The sequence below is a fragment of the Phoca vitulina genome, unplaced genomic scaffold (genome assembly GCF_004348235.1).
Source record: "Phoca vitulina isolate PV1807 unplaced genomic scaffold, GSC_HSeal_1.0 scaffold10, whole genome shotgun sequence".
NCBI classification, from domain to species: domain Eukaryota; kingdom Metazoa; phylum Chordata; class Mammalia; order Carnivora; family Phocidae; genus Phoca; species Phoca vitulina.
In genome coordinates, this window is record NW_022589713.1 from 23,737,077 (window position 1) to 23,757,003 (window position 19,927).

General features: G+C 37.8%; 1 protein-coding gene across 1 annotated transcript in view; it reads left to right on the plus strand.

Annotated features, from left to right (window-relative positions):
* The window catches only part of NPHP3 (nephrocystin 3), a 57,731-nt gene that overhangs the window by 15,030 nt on the left and 22,774 nt on the right, over nucleotides 1-19,927 (plus strand). The window contains exons 9-19 of the mRNA XM_032408691.1: nucleotides 1,706-1,879; nucleotides 2,855-2,958; nucleotides 3,986-4,100; nucleotides 4,355-4,498; nucleotides 4,981-5,078; nucleotides 6,193-6,295; nucleotides 6,703-6,785; nucleotides 8,643-8,781; nucleotides 10,477-10,641; nucleotides 17,487-17,581; nucleotides 18,126-18,248. Of these exons, the coding sequence (XP_032264582.1) occupies nucleotides 1,706-1,879; nucleotides 2,855-2,958; nucleotides 3,986-4,100; nucleotides 4,355-4,498; nucleotides 4,981-5,078; nucleotides 6,193-6,295; nucleotides 6,703-6,785; nucleotides 8,643-8,781; nucleotides 10,477-10,641; nucleotides 17,487-17,581; nucleotides 18,126-18,248 (1,343 nt within the window). The remainder of the gene's footprint in view (nucleotides 1-1,705; nucleotides 1,880-2,854; nucleotides 2,959-3,985; nucleotides 4,101-4,354; nucleotides 4,499-4,980; nucleotides 5,079-6,192; nucleotides 6,296-6,702; nucleotides 6,786-8,642; nucleotides 8,782-10,476; nucleotides 10,642-17,486; nucleotides 17,582-18,125; nucleotides 18,249-19,927) is intronic.

Here is a 19,927-nt window from a genome sequence, read left to right on the forward strand (position 1 = left end):
ACTCTCTCTGTTGAATAAATAAATAAAATCTTTTAAAAAGCCTTTTCAGGGGCGTCTGGGTGGCTTAGTTGGTTAAGCATCCATTTCGGCTCAGGTCATGATCTCAGGGTCATGAGATTGAGCCCCGCCTGGGGCTCTGTGCTGGGCATGGAGCCTGCTTAAGATTCTCTCTCTCCCTCTCCTTCTGCCCTCCTCCCCAACCCACCCCTCCAACCCCGCTCACATGTGCACACGTGCATGCTCTCTCTCTCAAAAAAAAAAAAAAATCCCTTTCAAATTTATCCACTACATCATCCTTACAGCAGAGAGGAGTAAAATCATACCTCTAAGGGTCTGAGGTCATGGTCATAGACAGTATCTCAGGCTGAAAGTTTCTATGACATCTCAAGTATTATCTTGTAAATTTATGTGAGTTACATATTCTGCTTAATGTTATACTTGTGTTTATTTTTTTTTTTAAAGATTTTTTTTTATTTTATTTTATTTTATTGAGAGAGAGAGAGAGAGAGCATGAGAGAGAGGAGGGTCGGAGAGAGAAGCAGACCCCCTGCTGAGCAGGGAGCCCGGTGCGGGACTTGATCCTGGGACTCCAGGATCATGACCTGAGCCGAAGGCAGTCGCTTAACCAACTGAGCCACCCAGGCGCCCCTACTTGTGTTTATTTTTAATATAAAAAATCATTTTAAATTATATATTATCAAAAATGCTAATGATGATTAAAAAAAGACCCCCCCCCCCACCTTAAAAGTAGAATGGGCACAATAGAAAGATGTACCACATTTAGCCTGCAGTTGCCTATACGTGCTGATAGATCGTCTGGGGTGCCAGAGATTCTATTTGAGAAGTTAGGGATTAGATTACTTTTTCTAATTAACTTGTATTACAAGTATGGAGATTTGTTATCAGAGAGAAAGAATGAGCCCCAAAACATGGTAAGACTTCTGGCAACACATTTTGTATAGTGTTCTTTAATATAAAAACTGACATCAATTTTGATCTTCTCGATAATCTTGTGAATTTTGGGACCCAGGTAAATAAAATTAACTGAGCAGAATAAATGGTAGCAAGTGAAAGTGGACATATTTGCCATCTTTACTGCTTGAAGAGCAACATATTTTCAGTGATCTAAAGACTAGATATCATGACACAGATATTTGATATCAAGAAACCCCATCTTAGTAATTAAATTCTTATAAAAATGTAAAGCAGCATATTTCTTAGGCATTAGCACAATCTTTAAAATGATTCACCACCCAGATGTAAGCAAATATATTGTGTAACATTTTTCAGAAAACAGATCCCCAGGAGTCAAATGCCCCTCTATTTTTATCTGACAGTTGTTTTGTTTTGTTTTGTTTTAAATGTAAGCACTGCCCAGTGTAGGGCTTGAAACCATGACCCCAAGATCAAGGGTCATATGCTCTACTGACTAAGCTAGCCAGGTTTCCCAATTGCACCTCTAATTTTATTAAAAGCTTTTTTTTATTAAGAGTTTGGTTTTTGTGTGTGTTTGTCATTTTAATATTTCTTTATTTCTAGTGTTTTTTTATAGTTATAAATTTATTCTTTTAGGTACTATACAAAGGCCATAGGTTTGGACCTGCCCTCCTCAGTAGGTGAAACCCACCGTATACCTGTGTGCTCACACTGCTACAAGGTGTTAACATTCTTTATTCATTGTTGTGTGCTTGCTCTTGGTGTTCAGGACATCCTGGGCTCTGAGAACACAGACCCGGAGACTAAGGATTTGGGCAGTGAAGATTCTGTTCCAGAAGATGATGATTTTGGTGATGTTCTGTGGGACATACATGATGAACAGGAGCAAATGGAAACTTTTCAACAGGCTACAAATTCAGCCCATGAGTTGGGATTTGAAAAAGTAAGCATTTGGAGTTATTTTTCCAACAAACATCAGTCACCACTTAAAGCTCTATCCTGATTGTGTTTTTACCTAAATACAGTCCAGGTTAAACCAGATTACCTCAGTACTTATTAGGGAGTTGGCAAAGTTATCTTGATCCCAGGACCCCAAGATCATGACCTGAGCCGAAGGCAGACACTTAACCAACTGAGCCACCCAGGTGCTCCAAGAACGAATGTTTTAAGGAATATTATCATAGCTGTCAGTAACAGCAGTATTTCCATAGAAATTTTATAATTTAGGCTGTCTATGTTTATGTCCTGGTTCTACCATTCGCTAACTCTGGATTTTGATCATTACTTAGCTCTGAACTTTGACTTCCTTGTCTGTAAAATGAGATATTTAAAGATGCTGATGAACTGATCAGCCTATTGCATTAACTACTATGGTATTTTCTGAATGTTTGACATTTTGATTCCTCCAAGCATTGGAAGAATAGATAGCCTTATGATTTTTATCGAGTTTCCTAGCTACCCTAATCTTGGTTTGGTGAACTGCAGATGGTAAAGAACACGTGGTTCATAAATCCTAATCTTAACTAAAAATGTTTGATGTTCCTAAATATAGTTGAATCTCACTTACCTTTCGTATGATACAAAGTTAAGCACATGTCTCAACATGGATAATCGCACCATGAGGACAAACACTAATATACTTATTAACCTGGACTGAGAATGTTGTAAAACCCGAGGGGGATCTCAAGTTTTGTCTCTCATCCATTAATTGACAGCAGTACTATGTGTAGAAGAAATTGGGGCTCATTCTTAGGTTACTACTTTGGGCACGTTTAACCAGCCATAAAAAGAAGCAATCATGAGGTTGACTAAAAGTAGATTTCATTTTCTCTAATGATTTCAGAGGGTAGTCAGAGTTGGCTCTAGAATTCTCAGAGGCATGTGCTTCCTCACAATTTAAATTCATTTTTGTTTCTAGTATTACCAACGCCTTAACGATCTAGTGGCGGCCCCAGCACCAATTCCACCCCTTCTTGTATCTGGAGGACCAGGTTCTGGAAAGTCCCTTCTCTTATCAAAGTGGTATGATGCAGTGCAATTAAATTGTTGTTACCATTGTCATCATTTGAATTACTTACCTCATTCGACAAAATGTATTATTGCCTATCTGCCTTCCTGCATGGCCTGTACTAAACACTGAAAAAGCAAAAAGGTATAAAATAATAGAGTCATGCCCTGAAGTGTATACAATTTGGACGTTAGAGAGGATCTAGGATGAGAAAGGAATAGGAAATAGGAGCATTTTGATTGTGTACAGTAGTTACGTAGGTCAGAGCTAGGCACGTGCTATGTAAAGGAGTGGTCAGTATGGAATGGAATTAGGTGAACTAGATTAACAGGGGATGTGCCTGTGTTTTCAATTACCAGCTTCATCTTAAAAGTTTTGTTGAGATTTTTAATATTTGAAAGAAGGCAAAGACAGACTGTTTAGAGTGAGATAAGTCATAAAGAACATCAAAGTAAAGGATGACCTGTATTATGAATGCAAAGTCATTCTTCAGATTAGGGACTAAGGTTTATAGAAGTTGATAAACTCTTTTTTATTTTCATTTTAGTTCCTATTATTTAAAAACAATTAGTCAGAATATTGTCTTTCATAATTATGATTTACATTAAAGAGTTGGCATATGTTGTTTCCTTTTTACTGCCCTTTTATTTAGTGGGAAATAATATTTTTTTGGAAAATAATATTTTTGTACTTAGCAAAGAAACTTTTTTTCCTCTAATATATTTTTAATTAAAGGGTAATGTTCACTTCACTAATACCTTAACCTCAAATGTACACTAACCTCAAATGTACACTATATTGGTTTCCATTAGTTAATTTCAATTTGTAATTAAAATGAATCTATAATTTTTAAAGGTTTATTTAAAAGGATCTAAAAGTGGAATAAAAATGGAAATTTCCCATGTTTATTCAAAAGTGATTGACCATGTGATTGCTGACAGTTGGATAGCATTTGATGTTTAATGCATTGTGAATCCTTTTTTTTTTTTTTTTGATAATAAATGAGCTTCATCAGTCTTATAAAAGGTCTTTTTCTTTCAGGATTCAGTTACAACAGAAGAATTCCCCTAACACGCTAATTCTTTCTCATTTTGTGGGAAGGCCCATGTCAACCAGCTCCGAGTCCTCCTTGATTATTAAACGACTAACTCTAAAGGTATAAGATGCCATGTTTTGGAATTATCAGAATTTTTATTTAGAATCAGAAATTGTTGGGGCTGAGTACCCAATAATTTTCAATTTTCGATATTACCCATTTGTTTTAGATTTGTATAACGTTAAAAATAAAACTTGATGCAATTGGGTCCTCTTGGTTACTCAGTTTTGGTTTTAAAAGCCGGGATAGAAGTATTTCCCACCAGCTGTGATAAAGTGTAACTACTTGAATTCGTATGTGTTCTCACCTTGCAGTTGATGCAGCACTCTTGGTCAGTATCTGCTCTGACATTGGATCCAGCTAAGCTTCTGGAAGAATTTCCACGCTGGCTAGAAAAACTCTCTGCCCGTCATCAAGGCAGCATCATCATCATTATTGATTCTATAGATCAAGTTCAGGTACTGTTTTCACTTTGTAACCTATTGGTACTCTCAGAAAGAAACAGAATTATCAGTAATGGCTATAGCAGGCCTTTAAATATGTTGATGGGAAGAAAATGTTGATGTTGTTCCTGCTATTTCTGCTTAATTTCTAGGGAGGAAGAACGTGGATAAAAAATGTACTGTATGCCCTGGTATAGACATTAGTATCTTATTGGGAAAGACTAATTGAATGAACCAGTTAGCAAAAATTGTTCATTTTGACATATTTTTAGGGCCTTAACATTTCCTTAAGTGTCCATAATTCATATCAGCTATCATAGTATTTTGCCACTTGTTCTTTTAATATCCTGAGATAATTTTATCATCCCAAAACAAGATTGTATCCTTAATAATAATGAGAAACTTAATGAGAATTTCATTTTACTTGGGGAGCTATTATCGGGTTGTTTTGAAATATTTTGAATTAATAGAATGAATTTTGTTTTTATATTTTTAAGCAAGTTGAAAAACACATGAAATGGCTGATAGATCCACTGCCAGTGAATGTAAGAGTAATTGTTTCTGTGAATGTAGAAACATGCCCTCCAGCGTGGAGGTACGATGCTAACTTTAGTTCTTTCAGATTACATGAAATGTGTTAAGTACGAACAAGGAAAGGTTTTGGATATGTGTTTGTGCTTTCATGTTTTTCATGTAAGTGGCAGGGAGGAGGGGAGAAGTGGATGGATTCAAGAGAAAGTTAAAATCCACAGGCTTTGGTGGGCGGTTAGGCCTGGGATGTCAAGGAGGGGAAGCCTAGATGGCCCCCAAGTTTCTGTCTTGAGATATTACGTAAATTGTCGTTCCATGAACTGAAATAGGGAACACAGAGGATGGGCAGGTTTGTGGAGGAAAGGTTGTAAGTTTTGTTTTTGGACATGGTTAGCTTGAGTTGCTAGTTGTACCTCCAGCTAGCGATGGCTAGCAGGCAATGACATTTACAGGTGAGAAAAATAGGGAGAGGGCTGGGCTATGAGTAATGGACCAGACACCTGTTATCTTGAAATATGTGCTTACTTTGGCAGTCCCCAAAAAAGGAATACAGTGGTTGAATTCTGTAGCGCAGTGTTTCTCAACCTTTTGTCCCCCTTAGGAACCTTTTTAGACACTTTCTTCCTAATTACCTCCCTTGCCCCTAGAAATTTTAATACCATCCATATGCCATATATCAGTTTATGTATAGAAACAGATACATTTACGTTTGTATATTTGTGCTTTATACATAAAAAGAGTAAGATTCTTTTTCCCCACCCTGAAACAATTTTTAGTACCCTATTGAGAATGGATGTAGCACGATGATTACATTCCAATTGGATTACAAGTAATTTGTGGGCAAATATTACCTTGTACTATTCTTCATAGGTACTAATATGTTTAGTTTTATTCCTAGTATAGAACATGGAACTAAAAATGTTTTACCACCTTACTATTTAATGTATATTGCTATTTAAAGTCTTTGGTGGGATTAATTGCTGAAAGTAATGATATACACGTTAGAATGAATCAAACAATAATACCTAGTAAGATTAACAGAGATTAGTTTTGTTGATTTTATAAAGGCAATATAAAAAAATTAATTCTTGTAATGGATTTTGACTTGTGATTGGGTAGATTACCGCTTTTATTGTTTTATTAAAAGAGAATTTCATTTTTTTTTCTTTGAATAAAAGGTTGTGGCCTACACTTCATCTTGATCCTTTAAATCCAAAAGATGCAAAATCTATTATAATTGCAGAGTGCCACTCTGTGGGCATTAAATTGAGTAAAGAGCAGGTAAGTATTTTTAACTTTGTTGCTCTTTTACTCTCTACAGCTTTCCTATAAAACACCTTATATGAGACTTAAAATTCAATATAGGAACTCTCTATTGTGTTAAGGAAAATTGGAGTTTCCTAATTGTTAAATGCATTGGCTCTTAAACTACTAACAAATATAGAAGAAGCAATAAAAAGCATTTTGGGCTTAAGTTTTACTTTGCTGTATTATATTAAGCAGGAATGCTAAAAGCAAAAGAACATCTGCAGTCCACCACTGCATGGCAGTGATGCTACTGATGAGGTGGTGGGAACCGTGTCATTTCTGCCAGGGGTTTTTGTTGATGGCTCTGTAGTGAAGACCGTTTCATTCCAGGGTGGTGTTGTGTTTTTGTGTTTGTTTTGTGTTTTGGTAAACTGGTGCAGGAGAAGAAGCTAGAACGACACTGTCGTTCTGCTACGACCTGCAATGCCCTTTATGTCACCCTTTTCGGCAAAATGATCTCACGGTAAGTGGTGGCGATGTTACATGATCTGCATGTTTTGTGTTTGCTGCAGACAGCTTCCTCACCTTGTGAAACTGAACGATCATTGCAGCAGTCTCTGTGAGCCACTCACATCAGATTCTGTTGATTCTAACAGTGATACTAACATCCTTGTGGGAATGTGACTCGTGACTGCAGATTGGTGATAGCCCGTGCACTACAAGAACGTGTGGGCTGGAGTTGTCTCATTGTCATCACACTAACTGTTTCCCTGTCGGGGGTTGCCAAAGAAGGCCATCTTTGCCCTTCTTGGGGGCCCATGAGTGCTCCTTGTCACCTGCTTGAGGCCCCTAGCTTTGAGAAAGTGAGGGACAACTGAGGCAAACACATGCTGTTTTGGGGTGTCCTTGAATATTAGTAGGTAGGTAGTAGGAATTTTTAATTGTCTCTGTTTTCAAATCCTGATAAACCTTTCAGCTTAAAATAGATTCTTCTGTTCCGGATACCCTTTAGTCATTTGCCTTTAAATAAGCCCTACAAAGTGTCACTATGTTTCTTCTTCAGTACAGCCTCACCTTACTTTGTCTCTTCACAACCAGAAGCAAAAAAGGTGAATATGGTTTTGGTGATCATCACAATGGACAGTTAATCCTACTACAACTCATATTCTAGACACTGAATCTAGTACTCTTGGCTCTTAATTCCACATTCTCATCTTGAGCACCAGATTTGAAATGAAAACATCTTCTAAAATTTTGAATTGCCCATGATATTCCCACTGTCCTCCTCCACTGTCTCCAGTTTGGGCAGTGCGTCTGGCCTCTGGGAGCATCAGAAGCTGGCCTGAGTGCAGTTCAAGAGCAGGAGTCCCTTTCCACACATTCCATAGTATTTATTGAATTTAGCTATTTTAAGAGTGTCGACACAAAATAAGCAAACCTATTAGAATCTCTAAAAGTGAGAAAGAGAGTTTCATTCAAGCCCAAGTTAGGACAGCTGCCCGGGAAACACAATCTTCACAGGGAAGATGGTGCTCTGGAGAATGAACAGGTCTTACAGGGCTATATACCCTTTTTTACATTTTGTAAAAGCTTGAAAGATTATGTAGTCAGGAATCCTGTGTTTTAACATCAAAAAATGCAGGGGTAGGAGCATTGGTCCATATCTTAAGGACAAGATGGTTTTCCTTTAGGCCACTCATTTACAAGGCAGATGTACAATGTGTGCTTGGTGGGCCATAAATCAGGCTTTTGGTTTAAACAAAATTTATGTATAGTCATGCTGATTTAGAAAGAAATCTGAAATGGTTTCCCATATATATTAGGCCTTTAGAAAGTTTATTAGGCCTATAGAGAGGGACTGTAGACCTTTTGTTTGTTTTTTTCTTCTCTATATATCTTCATATTTAAAAAAGAAACTATTGGTAAATATTGTGTAATATTTTAAAACAAACCACCCTATTTACTGATTTTCTTTAGCCTGATGTCTCCTAAATCCTGGCTCTAAACAAATTTAACTTGCATGGCTAACTAATAACACTTATTTATAATTATTTTCCTGCTTCCTGTATGTAGGTAGCATGTTTCTAGATGATTAGAACCACTTCTTACTCATTTCTGTGTTCCCATAATGTGCAGTAATTGCTTGACACATAGTAAGTTCCCAGCATGTGTTTACTGAGTTGAGCTAAATGGTACACTAAAATAAAACTGATGACTCTAGCAGCCCCATAAAACTGTCATTTTCCTATATCATGTTTTGTTGAATTTCTGTTATCATTTAAAGTATAAAAAATAGAGACCACATTGTTTTTATCTAACCCAAATTTTTCACAGATGTTGGCTGTCTGTAAGAAATTAAATCTATTCTCAATTCCAACAGTGCTGGGAGAGCAGGCAATTTAGATAAAATCCTTCATCAGTGTTTCCAGTGTCAAGATACTATTTCATTATATAGACTTGCTCTGCGATCTATCCAGGAGTCCATGGCAAATGATATGGATAAAGAACTAATGAAACAGGTAAAGGATAATAAACTTATAAAACTCCTAAAATTTTGCATTTGTATGTGAATTGAAGAAAATAGTAATTATTTTTAAATTTGTGCTCAAGTGTGTTTCAAGCATATACAGGAAGGCTAGCTGCCGTAGTGTGCTTATGGCCAGAAGTGATAGCTCAAGAAATTTGCATTTTCCTGATTATCATTGAGATTTTTCATCTGTTCATGTTTATTGGCTATTCTTGTTTCCTCTTCTGTGACTTGCTGATTCAGGCCTTTTTATGTGAGTTTTAATTGAGTTGTCTTTTCTTAATGATCTCCAGGAGCTCTTAAACATTCTGCATACTGAATACAAATCCTCTGTTACACAGTTTGCAAATAAATATCTTGTTCTGATTTGTTTCTTGTCTTCACTTTTTGGTATCATTCATTATACAATGTTTTATTTTGATGAAGTCAGATTTATCAACAGTTTCTTTTATGTTTTATGCCTGTTATATCTCATTTTAAAAATCTTTTATTATCAAAAAATATTTTGTTACAAAAATGTTCTCATATAAATTTTTTCCCTTTAAAATGTTTTACACTTTTGTTCTTCCTGTATGAGTCCTTATGGATTTATTTTTGTTTAATATGTGAGGAAGGAATCTACTTTTTAATCTTTTATCATATGGCCAGCTAATTTTACTAAATAGTACACCTTTTCTGCTGATTTGGATATCACACTCACAAATTAACATGAGTTTGTTTTCTGAGCTCTTCTGTTCCAGTTTTGCTTATTCCTTGCCAATACTACAGTGTCTCAACTATTAGAGCTTGAAAGTAAACTTTCATATGTGGTTGGTCTGTGGGCTAATGTTTTCTAATGCACCCCTTCACTGAAAGTACAGCTCTTGGGATTCCTGGTGTTGGCAAGCTTTCTAGTTCCAGCTACTCACCTTATCGGCTTTAAGGGCTCACCTTCCATCCCCGCTGTGGCTGTGAAAACCCAAGCCCTTAAATTACTGAGACTGCTGCCTACCAGTACCCTCACTTGCCCCAGGGACAGCAGCTCCAGCACTTAGCCCTCTGATGTTCACTTTCCTATTCATTTTTGGCACCTGGTGGATTTCCCTTTCTTTTTTGCAGGTTCCCTATGCTTTTAAAGGTGTTTTGTTACATGTTGTCTTATGTTAATGGGCATTTATAGTAGAAGAATCATTTTCTTCTACCATTTTCCCAAAATTGGAACTTTGTCATTAGTTTTAATTCATTTCCTGAGGTTTTAATTTTTTTCTCTTTTTTAAAGATTTTATTTATTTATTTGAGAGAGAGCACAAGTGAAGGGGAAGGGAGGGACAGAGGGCAGAGGGAGAGGCAGACTCCCCACTGAGCTGGGAGCCCAACATGGGGCTTGATCCCAGGACCCCAGGGTCATGACCTGAACTGATGGCAGATGCTTAACTAACTGAGCCACTGAGGCACCCGCTGAGGTTTTAATTTTCATCAAACTTTTTTCTGTGTATTGTCTTTGGCATGCTAGATTTGCTATATACACTATCTTACTCCTGATTAATGCCTTTTGGAAAGTGTGTTTTATTCTAAGAAATATGTTTCTTGCTTTACTAAATCATTGAATAAGAAGCTAATCACCTTAAAAGAGTTATGGAAATTTTAATGGCTGTTTATTACTTGTAGAGATGGCTTATGATCATTCTTAATTCATTTCTCTACCTAGATTCTCTGCCTCATAAATGTTAGTCACAATGGCATGAGTGAATCAGAACTGATGGAACTCTACCCTGAGCTGTCCTGGGTTGTCTTGACCTCCCTTGTTCACAGTTTACACAAAATGTGCTTATTGACTTATGGTTGTGGCTTGCTCAAGTTTCAACATCTACAGGTAAATGCTTTTTTAATAAGGTTTTTTACTTATAAATGTCAACATACTGGGAGATAGTCCAAGATGCTGGAGAAGTAGGGACCTTAGTTTCATCTGGTCCCAGGAATTCAGCTAGATAGCTATTAAATCATTCTGAACACCTGCAAACTCAACTGGAGATCTAAGAAAAGAATAGCAGCAACTCTACAAATAGAAAAGTGACCACTGCAGCAACTCTACAAATAGAAAACTGATCACTAGGGGCGCCTGGGTGGCTCAGTTAAGTATCTGCCTTCGGCTCAGGTCATGATCCCAGGGTCCTGGGATCGAGCCCCGCATCATGCTCCCTGCTCAGCCAGGAGCCTGCTTCTCCCTCTCCCGCTCCCCCTGCTTGTGTTCCCTCTCTAGCTGTCTCTCTCTCTGTGTCAAATAAATAAATAAAGAAAGAAAAGCGATCACTTTCTGCAAGAATGACAAGATGGTAAAACTCACCTCAAAAAAGAGAACAAACTGCCAGGGATCTAATCAGTATAGACATAAGTAAGATGGCAGAACTAGAGTTCAGAATAACGATTATAAAGATAACTAGCTGGGCTTAAAAAAAGCATAGAAGACACTAGAGAATCCCTTTATAGGGGGAATAAAAGAACTAAAATATAATCATATTGAAATAAAAAAGGCTATTAATGAGACGCAATCAAAAATGGAGGCTCTGACTGCTAAGAGAAATGTGGCAGAAGAAAGAATTAGTGATATGGAGAACAAAATGATGGAGAACAAAGAAGCCAAGAAAGAGAGAGATAATTACTGGATCACAAGGGGAGAATTTGAGAGTTAAGTCATACCATAAAGTGAAACAATATTAGAATAATTGGGATCCCAGAAGAAGAGGAAAGAGACAAAGAGAGGGGCAGAAGGTATATTGGAGCAAATTATAGTGGACAACTTCCATAACCTGGGGAAGGAAGTAGTCATTCAAGTCCAGGAGGCACAGAGAACCCCCCTCAAAATCAATAAAAATAGGTCAGCACCTCGACATATAATAGTGCAACTTGCAAACTTAGAGACAAAGAAAATCCTGAAAGAAATCCGTAACCTACAAGGTTAGAAACATTAGGCTGGAAGCAGACCTATCCACAGAGACCTGACAGGCCAGAAAGGACTGGCATGATGTATTCAGAGTGCTAAATGATAAAAATATGCAGCCAAGAATACTTTATCTAGCAAGGATGTCATTCAAAATAGGAGAGATAAAAATCTTGCAGGACAAACAGAAGCTAAAAGAATTTGTGATCATTAAACCAGGCCTGAAAGAGATATTAAAGGGGATCCTGTAAGCGAAGAGAGCCCCCAAAAGTAACATAGATCAGAAAGGAACAGAGACAATCTACAGAAACAGGGACTTCACAGGTAATACAATGGCACTAAATTCATACCTTTCAATAGTTACCCTGAATGTAAATGGGCTAAATGCCCCAGTCAAAAGACGCAAGGTATCAGACTGGATAAAAAAGCAAGACCTATCCATATGCTGACTGCAAGAGACTCATTTTAGACCCAAAGACACCTCCAGATTGAAAGTGAGGGGGTGGAAAACCATTTATCATGCTAAGGACATCAAAAGAAAGCCAGGATAGCAACCCTTATATCCAACCAATTAGATTTAAACCAAAGACTAATAAGAGATGAGGAAGGACACTATATCATACTTAAAGGGTCTATCCAACAAGAAGATCTAACAGTTGTAAATATTTATGCCCCTAAAATGGGAGCAGCAAATTGTATAAGCCAATTAATAGCCAAATTAAAGAAACACATTGATAATAATACAATAATAGTAGGGGACTTCAACACCCCACTCACTGCAATGGACAAACAATCTAAGCAGAAGATCAACAAGGAAACAAGGGCTTTGAATGACACACTGGACTGGATGGACTTCAAATATATATACAGAGCATTCCATCCTAAAGCAACAGAATACACATTCTTCTCGAGTGCACATGAAACATTCACCAGAATAGATCACATACTGGGTCACAAATCAGGTCTCAACTGATACCAAAAGATTGGGATCATTCCCTGCATATTTTCAGATCACAGTGCTTTGAAACTGGGACTCAATCACAAAAGGAAATCTGGAAGGAACTCAAACACTTGCAGGTTAAAGAGCATTCTAATAAAGAATGAGTGGGTCAACCAGGAAATTAAAGATGAATTTAAAAAATTCATGGAACAAATGAAAATGAAAGCAGAACTGTTCAAAACCTTTGTGATGCAGCAAAGGTGGTCCTAAGAGGGAGGTATATAGCAACACAAGTCTTTCTCAAGAAACAAGAAAGGTCTCAAATTCACAACCTAACCTTACACCATAAGGAGCTGGAGAAAGAACAGCAAATAAAGCCTAAACTCAGCAGGAGAAGAGAATAAAGATTAGAGCAGAAATCAATGAAATAGAAACCAGAAAAAACCGTAGAACAGATCAATGAAACTACGAGCTGGTTCTTTGAAAGAATTAATTAGATTGATAAACCCCAGGCCAGACTTATCAAAAAGAAAAGAGAAAGAACCCAAATAAATAAAATCATGAGTGAAAGAGTAAGGATCACAACCAACACCAAAAAAATACAAACAATTTTTAAGAGCATATTATAAGCAACTATATGCCAACAAATTAGGCAATTTGGAAGAAATGGATGCATTCCTGGAAACTTATACACTACCAGAACTGAAACAGGAAGAAAGAGAAAACCTGAACAGACCCATAACCAGCAAGGAAATTGAAGCAGTAATCAAAAAAATCCCAACAAACAAGAGTCCAGGGCCAGATGGCTTCCCAGGGGAATTCTACCAAACATTTAAAGAAGAACTTACACCTATTCTTCTGAAGCTGTTTCAAAAAATGGAAATGGAAGAAAAAACTTCCAAACTCTTTCTATGAGGCCAGCATTACCTTGATCCCAAAACCAGACAAAGACCGCACCAAAAAGGAGAATTACAGACCACTATCCCTGATGAACATGGATGCCAAAATTCTCACCAAGATACTAGCCAATAGGATCCAACAGTAGGATTATTCACCACGACCAAGCGGGATTTATTCCTGGGCTGCAAGGGTTATTCAACATCTGCAAATCAATCAACATGATACACTACATTAATGAAAGAACAAGAACCATATGATCCTCTCAATAGATGCAGAAAAAGCATGTGACAAAGTACAGCATCCTTTCTTGATTAAAACTCTTCACAGTGTAGAGATAGAGGGAACATACCTCAATATCATAAAAGCCATATAGGAAAAGCCCAGAGCAAAATCATTCTCAATGGGGAAAAACTGAGAGCTTTTCCCCTAAGGTCAGGAACATGACAGAGATGTCCACTCTTACCACTGTTGTTCAACATAGTACTAGAAGTCCTAGCTTTAGCAATTAGACAACAAAAAGAAATGAAAAGCATCCAAATCGGCAAAGAAGTAGTCAAACTCTCTAAACAAATGCCATAATAGTCAATGTGGAAAACCCAAAAGACTCCACCCCAAATTGCTAGAACTCATACAGGAATTCAGCAACGTGGCAGGATATAAAATCAATGCACAGAAATCAGTTGCATTTCTGTACACTAACAATGAGACAGAAGAAAGAGAAATTAAGGAGTCTATCCCATTTAAAATTGCAGCAAAAAACATAAGATACCTAGGAATAAACCTAACCAAAGAGGTTAAAGATTTGTACTCAGAAAACTACAGAATACTCACGAAAGAAATTAAGGAAGTCACACAGAAATGGGAAAACATTCCATGCTCATGGATTGGAAGAACAAAAATTGTTAAAATGTCTATGCTACCCAAAGCAATCTACACATTCAGTGCAATCCCTATCAAAATACCGTCCACTTTTTTCACAGAACTGGAACAAATAATCCTAAAATTTGTATGGAACCTGAAAAGACTCCAAATAGCCAGATGAATGTTGAAAAAGAAAACCAAACCGGGAGCATTACAATCACAGACTTCAAGCTCTATTACAAAGCTGTTATCATGAAGATGGTATGGTACTGGCACAAAAACAGACACATAGATCAATGGAACAAAATACAGAACCGAACCCAGAAATAGACCCTCAACTCTATGGTCAACTAGTCTTCAACAAAGCAGGAAAGAATATGCAATGGAAAAAAGACAGTCTCTTCAACAAATGGTGTTGGGAGAATTGGACAGCCACATGCAGAAGAATGAAACTGGACCATTTTCTTACACCATACACAAAAATAGACTCAAATGGATGAAGGACCTAAATGTGAGATAGGATTCCATCAAAATCCTAGAGGAGAACACAGGCAGTAACCTCTTCACCCTTGGCCACAGCAGCTTCTTGCAAGACACATCTCTAAAGGCAAGGGAAACAAAGACAAAAATGAACTGTTGGGACTTCATCAAGATAAAAAGCTTTTGCCCAGCAAAGGAAACAGTTGACAAAACCAAAAGACAGCTGACAAAATGGGAGAAGATATTTACAAATGTCTTATCAGATAAAGGACTAGTATCCAAAATCTATAAAGAACTTATCAAACTCAACACCCAAAGAACAAATAATCCAATCAAGAAATGGGTAAAAGACAGACATTTCTCCAAAGAAGACATCCAAATGACCAACAGACACATGAAAAAATGCTCCACATCACTCAGCATCAGAGAAATACAAATCAAAACCACATTGAGATATCACCTCACACCGGTCAGAATGGCTAAAATTAAGTCAAGGAATGACAGATGTTGACAAGGATGTGGAGAAAGGGGAACCCTCTTACACTGTTGGTGGGAATGCAAGCTGGTGCAGCCACTCTGGAAGACAGTATGGAGGTTCCTCAAAAAGTTGAAAATAGAGCTACTCTTTGAGCCAGCAATTGCACTACTAGGTATTTACCCCAGAGATACAACTGTAGTGATCCGAAGGGGCACTTGCACCCCAATGTTTATAGCAGCAATGTTCACAATAGCCAAACTATGGAAAGAGCCCAGATGTTCATTGACAGATGAATGGATAAAGAAGATGATATGGTATACACACACACACACACACACACACACACACACAATGGAATACTAGTCAGCCATCAAAAAATGAAATGTTGCCACTTAACAATGATGTGGTATTATTAGAGGTAGAGGTTATTATGCTGAGTGAAATAGATCAATCAGAGAAAGACAGGTATCCTATGATCTCACTCATATGTGGAATTTAAGAAACAAAACAGGATCATTAGGGAAGAGAGTAAAAAATAAAACAAGACAAAAATCAGAGGGAGACAAACCATAAGAGACTCTTAATCATCAGAAACAAACTGAGGGTTGCTAGAGAGGAGGGGGTTGGAGGGATGGGGTAACTGGGTGATGGATATTAAGGAGGGCACATGATGTAATGAGCACTGGGTATTATGTAAGACTGATGTATCACTGACCTCTACCTCTGAATCTAATAATACACAATATATTAATTAATTGAATTTAAATTAAAAAATAAAATTTTTTTAAAAACCAATGTACCATGCTATTTTAAGTGTTTCAATTACAAGACAAAATTGAAATCTGAAATTTGACATTACAAAATTTTTTTGCAATGATTTTAGGTTAAATGTAAAATTTGGCTAATATTATTTTTATGAAGTACCTTTATGAAGTGACTATTACAGCAGTCCCCTCTTATCCACAGACGACACCTTCCAAGACCCCCAGTTAATGCCTGAAACCAGGATAGTACCAAACCCCATATATACTATGTTTTTCTCTATACATGCATACCAATGATAAAGTTAAATTTATAATTTAGGAATAGTAAGGGATTAAGAGCAGTAACTAATAATAAAACAGAACAATTATAAAAACATACTGTACTAAAAGTTATGTGAATGTGGTATCTCTCAAAATATCTTATTTTACTGCACGCACCATTCTTGTGATGATGTGAGATTACCAGTAAAATGCCTACCTGATGAGATGAAGTAATGTGAGTGATGTAGGCACTGTGACCTAGTATTACGTTACCACTGACCTTCTGACCATAATCAGAAGGAGGATCATCTGCTTTCAAATCCCAGTTGCCCATGGGTAGCTAAGACTGCAGAAAGTGAAACTGGGAATAAAGAGGGACTTACAGTACTTTAAAAAGTAGTTTCTTTCTGAAAGAGAAAAAAATATTTTTTTCAATTGTATGTATTATTGATTGCTGATATCATTATTTATGTTTTAAGAGCTTGGACTCAGGCAGTATGCCTCAGTTCACAATTCAGCTCTTCACAGCTAACAGCTCTATAATCTTGGGTAAATTCTGTAAGACTTGGGCAGATTGTTCCAGGTTACTGCAGAGATTGTGAAGTGAATCAATTGAGATGGTCTTTGATCCTAGTGAGTCATGATGTCTAGTACATAGTAGTAAATGTTTAGGTATATTGACTGGTATCTGCAATGCCCTGGTTGACTTATGTGTATACAAATGCAAATGAAGTGTTTCATGTGAGTATGCTGCATTATATTTTCAGGTGTGAAATGTTTGTAATTTCACAGGTTTATCTTTATTATTATATATTGCTTAAATATACTCTTTTCGGTACTTTTTCAATCCATATTTCTGATATTTTTACTGTATTAACTAGAAGTTTGAATTAAATTGTGTTTTAACTGCTTCCAGGAGATTTTTTTATTCTCTATCAGTTTATCCATAAACATATCCTGAATTTTAAAATATTCTTTTGCTATCTCTATTATACATCTGTAAAATTGAAATAATTATAAATTTCTGTTTATAAATTGTTAGATATACAGTGACTTACAGAAAATAGACTGCAATATTTTTTCTTTTTCTTCCCAGGCTTGGGAAACAGTAAGACTGGAATACATGGAAGGTCCCACCATTATTTCTTCATGTAGGCAAAAGCTAATCAACTATTTCACCATGCAGCTAAGGTAGTATAAATGTCTATCTTGTTCTTCTACAACACATTTTACCTCTGTGTCTTTACTTCTCTTCCTTAATGTATAAAAATTTAATTATTATGGAAAAGATTAAATCATCTCCCCTGTTAATGTCAAAAGAATAAGAGATTATTATGTAAGTAAGTCTTTTAATATCATGCTAAAGATTTAAACTTACATGAAATCAGTGCAGGATCATTTTTTTATACCACTTTAATAGTTTAAAAATGTATGTGTGTCTGTATACCATGTGTATATATTTGGGTTAATTGGGTTGTTTTTTTTTTTAATAGCTCAATTTTAGGAAAATACCTTGAGAGTTTGGTTAGTGGTCCTGATATCACTGTATTTACTTTCTTAGATAATTTTTTAGAGTTTCTGATTTTGACCTAATTTTCTCAGTATTAGATTATATTTAAAGAGTCAGAGATGGATATGAAATACATTTTCCTCCCTTCAACATTTGTCTGAAACCTTTTGAGGCAATCTCCTTGTTGGAAGGTATTATTGAGTGTTGTCCTTTCCCTTCTGACAGTCAGGACCAAGTGACTTGGAGAAGTGCAGATGAGCTCCCTTGGCTTTTTCAGCAACAGGGAAGTAAACAGAAGTTGCAGGATTGCCTTCTCAATCTCTTTGTGTCTCAAAACCTTTATAAAAGGTAAGAAACTCACTTGTAGAACACCTTCCCCCAGAAAAACAGATTTAAACAGTTGTTTGGTAGAACAAAGAAAAATGACATTTTTAATTTAGCTTTAATATAAGACCTGAAGCCATAGAACGCCCAGAAAGCATAGGCAGTAAACTGCTTGACATCAGTCTTGGTGATGATTTCTTGGATCTGACACAAAAAGCAAACGCAACAAAAGCAAATAAACAAGTGGAACTATATCAAACTAAAAAAGCTTCTGCACAGCAAAGGAAACTATAAACAAAATGAAAAGGCAACCCACTGAATGAGAGAAAATATTTGCAAATCATACATCTGCAAAGGGGTTAACATCCAAAATATATAAAGAACTCATACAACTCAATAACAAGAATCTGATTTAGGGGCGCCTGGGTGGCTCAGTCGTTAAAGCATCTGCCTTTGGCTCAGGTCATGATCCCAGGGTCCTGGGATCGAGCCCCGCATCAGGCTCCCTGCTCTGCGGGAAGCCTGCTTCTCCCTCTCCCACTCTCCCTGCTTGTGTTCCCTCTCTCGCTGTCTCTCTCTCTGTCAAATAAATAAAATAAAATAAATCTTTAAAAAAAAAATCTGATTTAAAAATGGGCAGAGAATCTGAATAGACATTTTTCCAAAAAAGACATCCAGATGGCCAACAGACACATGAAAAGATGCTCAACATCACTAGTCATCAGGGAAATGCAAATTAAAAATTAAAATGAGAGGGCTTGGAGCAAAATGGGGGAGGAGTAGGATTTCGTCTGGTCCCGGGAATTCAGCTGGATAGGGATCAAACCATTCTGAACACCTACGAACTCAACAGGAGATCGAAGAAAAGAATAGCAACAACTCTCTGAACAGAAAAGCAACCACTTTCTGGAAGGTAGGACGTGCGGAGAAGTGAATCCGAGGTGATATTCAGGATGATAGACGGTGGGAGAGGGGGCCTCCATCAGCCACTACCAGCAAGTGATAGAGCTGCGGAGCACAAAATCGGAACTTTTAGAAGTCTGCTCTGCTGAGGGACGTCACTCCAGTGGCTAAGTGGGGGGTGGAACTCTCGCTGGGACAGTGTGGTCTCAGGACCCTCGGGGTCACAGAAAGACCGGGGGTGCCTGAGTGCAGCAGAGCTCCCAGGTATCGGAGCAGGGAAGCTGGCTACAGAGACGGAGCCGAGGCGTGGGCTCTTGGCTCGGGGTTGCCATAAACCGTGATCTGCAGCACAGTCGGGCCACTGTTCTTCCAGCAGGGACCCAACAAGCGGCAGATCCGGGGAGACTCCCCTTCCTCCCCCGGGAGGAGCGGCGCGGGAGCACACTGCAGGCATCTGCTGGGTTGGGAGACACCACACGGGACGGCTGCCAGAGATAGAAATGCTCGGTCATAGGCCAGGTGAGCAAGGAGTGCGGCCGGAGACCGGGGAGATGGGAGTGATTGACTGCTTTTCTCTGGGGGCGCACTGAGGAGTGGGGCCCCCGGGTTCTCAGCTCCTCTGGGGCGGAGATTAGGAGGACGCCATTTCACTCTCGTCCTCCAAAGCTGTACGGAAAGCTTGCAGGGAACAAAAGCTCCCAGGAGCAAACCCGAGGAGATTACTTAGCCCAGCCCGCAGCAAGGGTGGGGCACTTCCGCCTCCGGCAAAGACATTTGGGAACCACGGCAACAGGCCCCTC